General features: G+C 36.7%; 1 protein-coding gene across 2 annotated transcripts; it reads left to right on the top strand.

Annotated features, from left to right (window-relative positions):
• The first annotated feature begins 310 nt into the window (after positions 1 to 310).
• LOC113854024 (receptor-like protein kinase THESEUS 1) lies at positions 311 to 4,068 on the top strand. Of its 2 annotated transcripts, none has more exons than XM_027484816.1 (2): positions 311 to 975; positions 1,148 to 4,068. In XM_027484816.1, the coding sequence occupies exon 2, from the start codon at positions 1,236 to 1,238 to the stop codon at positions 3,762 to 3,764; it is 2,529 nt and encodes an 842-aa protein (XP_027340617.1). In that variant the 5' UTR covers positions 311 to 975; positions 1,148 to 1,235; the 3' UTR covers positions 3,765 to 4,068. The 2 variants fall into 2 exon arrangements, with proteins under 2 accessions (XP_027340617.1, XP_027340618.1); XM_027484817.1 differs by having other exon boundaries at positions 322 to 975; positions 1,364 to 4,066.
• The last annotated feature ends 600 nt before the right edge of the window (positions 4,069 to 4,668 follow it).

The raw sequence follows: 4,668 nt of genomic DNA, 5'->3' as shown, positions 1-4,668 counted from the left end.
AATTATAGTAATTTTTTTAATTAAAAACAATAAAGTATTTCAAAATTTAACGCATAACTATTATTATATATTATAATATAATATTTTAATAATTTTTTTTTATCTTCTTAACATGTGTAATTGGATAATTTTAAAAAATCAATAAAAGAATAATAACAATAATAAAATATTGTAAAAACAAATATCTCATAATTGTTAAAAAAAGATATGCATGAAAAAAAATATAAAATAATATTTTGATAATTTTATTATTTAGATATTAAATAATTGAAATTATATATAACATTATATTTATTTTTCATATATACGTATACATAAACTTTTTTCCCATAATTTACTCTAAACAAGCCTTCTACATATGGGGAAAAGTTAACTGATCTGTGTTCAGAGTGTGATGAGTGATATCAATTCCTTCGACTCCTGCCCCTTCTGCAGCTTGAAGCTGCGTTGAAGCGGGTCCCCTTTATCATTGAACCAGCACAACAACCATTTCCTTCAAGCAACGTTCTTTTGTTTTTCCCTTTTTCCCCCAATAAACTTCAAAATTATTATCATATTATAAACATAACCATTTTTAAGGAGTTGTAGACCTCAGTTCCTGAACTTCAATCGTGTTATTTTTAATAATTACTCAGTTTGTTTCAAAGATTCTGAATTTTAAAAAATACACCATGAATTCTTCAAATCACAGCTGGGTTCTATAGGAATAAAGAGTTTGAATTTTGAAGTTTTATTAACACTATTTTACTTTTCTTTTCTTTTCTATTTGTGGGGTCCTAATTGACAGGCTAATCAACAGTCTGGAAAAGGGTGTTTGCATTGCGGCAAAATAAAAAGCTCAACTTTATGGGATTTCAGTAATGGGTTTCACGTAATCTAAATTGGGTCTCATTCTGTTTCATCTTTTCAGCTCTGTTGATTTTGGCAGTAGCAGGTTTATTCACATTTTGTTCCCTCCATAACCACAACCCAAAGGTAAGTACCCCAAGATAACTCATTTTCCTCAGTGTATGTGTCACAGAATCCTAGTAAACTAGATTAAAGAGTAAAGTTGTGTGTCTTTGTGTTGCGTTGTGATATTAGAATCATGGTATTTTGTCTGTTTCTTGTAACGGAAATGTCTGATTCTATGCATTGAATTTGATAGATCCGAGGTTGTTGTGGCTTGGGATTGGGAGTTGAGATTATTGGGTGCTTTCTGCTTACAATTAAGTTTATGGATTGGTGAAACTACAATGGTGATGATGAAACTTGCAAAGTTGGTTTCCTTTGTTTTGGTTGTGTATTTGTTTTTGGTGAATGAGTCGTTTGCTGCATACACTCCTCCTGATAATTATCTAATTGCTTGTGGTTCATCCCAAAGCATCACTTTCCAAGATCGCACTTTTGTTCCTGATTCACAACATTCATCGCTGGTGTTGAAAACCGGGAATTCTATTGTTGCTCGTTCCAATTCTAGTGTTCCAATCCCACTATACCAATCAGCTAGGATTTTCACTGAGAAAGCTTCTTATAGATTTGAAGTTGAGGAAGGTAGGCACTGGCTCCGGCTATATTTTTCTCCTCTTCCCAATTCTGACCATAATTTGACTGCTGCTGCTATAACAGTGGTTACTGATGATTTTGTTCTTTTGTGCAACTTCACCTTTAAGAACTACAAGGGTTCTTATTTGTTTAGAGAGTATGCAATCAATGTTACATCTGATACCTTGACTGTAACCTTTATTCCTTCAAATGATTCAGTAGCCTTTGTTAATGCAATTGAAGTTGTGTCAATGCCAAATGACTTGTTTGTTGATCAGGCATTAGCCCTTAACCCAACAGCACCATTCAATGGGCTTTCTGAGCTTGCTTTTGAGACTGTTTACCGGTTAAATATAGGAGGTCCTTTGCTCACTTCCCAAAATGATACCCTGGGAAGAACTTGGGAGAATGATCAGAAATATCTCCGCGTGAACAACTCAGTCATTGATGTGTCAGTCAACCCTTCAAGCATTAAGTATCCGGCTGGTGTTACACCTGAGATTGCACCGAATTGGGTCTATGCCACTTCTGAAGCAATGGGGGATGCAAATGTGGCCAATTCAAATTTCAACATTACTTGGGTCTTTACAGTGGATCCAAACTTCTCCTACTTTATTAGGGTGCACTTTTGTGATATTATTAGCATGTCTCTCGATACTTTAGTGTTCAATTTATTCATAAATTCTGACATAGCTATTGGAAGCCTTGACCTCTCATCCCTAACTAATGATTTGGCTGTGCCTTATTATAAGGACTTTGTTTCCAATGCCTCCGCAGACTCAAACACTTTGACAGTAAGTGTTGGTCCTGATACAATGGCAGATATCACAAATGCTACTATGAATGGACTGGAGATAATAAAGATCAGCAATGCATTCAAGAGCTTGGATGGACTTTCTTCAGTTGAAAGTTTTCTTCCTAGGTCACCATCAAACAAGAGGAAGATAGGAATAATAGTTGGTTCTTCCATTGGAGCTGTGGCTATGATGGCTTTGGTTGGTTTGTGTTATTTGTGCTTGGTGAGGTGCAAATCAAAGTCTACTCAAGAGGGCCATTCTTGGCTGGCTTTACCCTTATATGGAAACTCTCAGACCATGACAAAAGTGTCGACAACTTCACAGAAGAGTGGAACTGCAAGCTTCATTTCCTTAGCTTCAACAAATTTTGGACGGTTATTCACTTTCCAAGAAATCCTAGATGCAACCAACAAATTTGATGAGAAGCTGCTTCTTGGTGTTGGTGGTTTTGGAAGGGTTTATAAGGGAACACTTGATGATGGGACTAATTTAGCTGTTAAAAGGGGAAACCCAAGATCTGAACAAGGCCTTGCTGAATTCAGAACAGAAATTGAAATGTTATCAAAGCTTCGCCATCGTCATCTTGTGTCTCTCATTGGTTACTGTGATGAGAGGTCTGAAATGATTCTTGTCTATGAATACATGGCTAATGGACCCCTCAGGAGTCATTTGTATGGATCAAGCCTACCACCTCTATCATGGAAGCAACGGCTTGAAATTTGTATTGGAGCAGCAAGAGGCCTTCATTATCTCCACACAGGTGCATCTCAAAGCATAATTCACAGAGATGTAAAGACAACAAACATTCTCTTAGATGATAACTTTGTTGCTAAAGTTGCTGACTTTGGCCTCTCCAAAACTGGTCCTGCCCTTGACCAAACACATGTAAGCACTGCAGTTAAAGGTAGCTTTGGTTATCTTGATCCTGAATACTTTAGAAGGCAACAACTTACAGAAAAATCAGATGTTTATTCATTTGGAGTAGTTTTAATGGAAGTGTTATGCACAAGACCAGCCTTGAATCCTGTTCTTCCTAGAGAACAAGTTAATATAGCTGAGTGGGCAATGAGTTGGCAGAAGAAAGGGATGCTTGATCAAATCATGGATCAAAATCTGGTGGGAAAAGTCAATCCTTCTTCTCTGAAGAAGTTTGGTGAAACAGCTGAGAAATGCTTGGCTGAGTATGGAGCTGACAGGCCATCTATGGGAGATGTTTTGTGGAATCTTGAATATGCTTTGCAGCTCCAAGAAACCTCATTAGCACTCATGGAACCTGAAGATAACAGCACAAACCACATTATTGGAATTCAGTTGACTCCTCTTGAGCATTTTGATAACAGCACGAGTATGATTGATGGAGGAAACTCTGGCACAGATGAAGATGCTGAAGATGCTGCCACAAGTGCAGTGTTCTCACAATTGGTGAATCCTCGTGGAAGATGAGTTTTTTTCATGTATCCTTGATTCTTGCCACGGACCATTAAATAGAGTGGCTGTTCTGGCCTTGGACTAATTTAAAAGTCTCGATTGATGAATGAATGTTACTTTCCATTTCGTTATTTCTTTGGTCATCCTTTTTTTTTACCACAAGCAAGTTACTATGTAATATTTGCCAATTAGCTGGTTAGAAATTGTATGTAAGGTGTCCATAAGATTCTGTTGTATTTTATATTAGTGAATCAGGAGTTCAGCTCCAACAATTGTTACAAGTTACAATAAATTCCTTCAGAAAATGAATAAACTAAATTCTGATAAATTGGCTTGCTTTACTTTTTCCATTTCTAGTAAATCTCGACTAGTGCTGGAAGTCCTCTGGCAGCTCCAATGCCAATTTCAAGTTGTTGCTTCCAAGAGATTGGTGCCACACTTGGTTCATAAAGCCACTGCTTCCAAGAGTGGTACCACACTTAGTTCATAAATCCATTTGCTTAGTGTGTCTTTGGATTCATATTAGAAGACTTGTAAATATCGATCCAAGGCAGAAATTACTAGTACTTGTTTTGAAATAAATGTGGATTTGAAGACATTTAAACGTGAATCTAAACACGCTATTAAAGGTCTATTAGCCATGTACTCGTACATTATATTCTATCCCTCCATGACTGTAGCCGATAAGAGACACAATATGGCAGTGTTGCAGTTTAGATAATAAGTCAATCTCATTTTGAAACTCAGCCACACCATGTATTGATCGAATGGTAGCTCTTTTAACTGCTACTTTTGTCCCGTTTTCTTCATGTTTTCCCTCGTAGACCTTCTCAAACCCACCACTGCCAAGAAGAAAATCCTCTTGGAAATTGTTGGTTGCTTCTTGGACCTCTTGGAATGTAAAGATCCTACAAGTACA

This window comes from Abrus precatorius, unplaced genomic scaffold (genome assembly GCF_003935025.1).
Source record: "Abrus precatorius isolate BTA unplaced genomic scaffold, Abrus_2018 Scaffold11, whole genome shotgun sequence".
NCBI classification, from domain to species: Eukaryota; Viridiplantae; Streptophyta; class Magnoliopsida; order Fabales; family Fabaceae; genus Abrus; species Abrus precatorius.
This window is presented reverse-complemented; position numbering and strand designations above follow the sequence as displayed.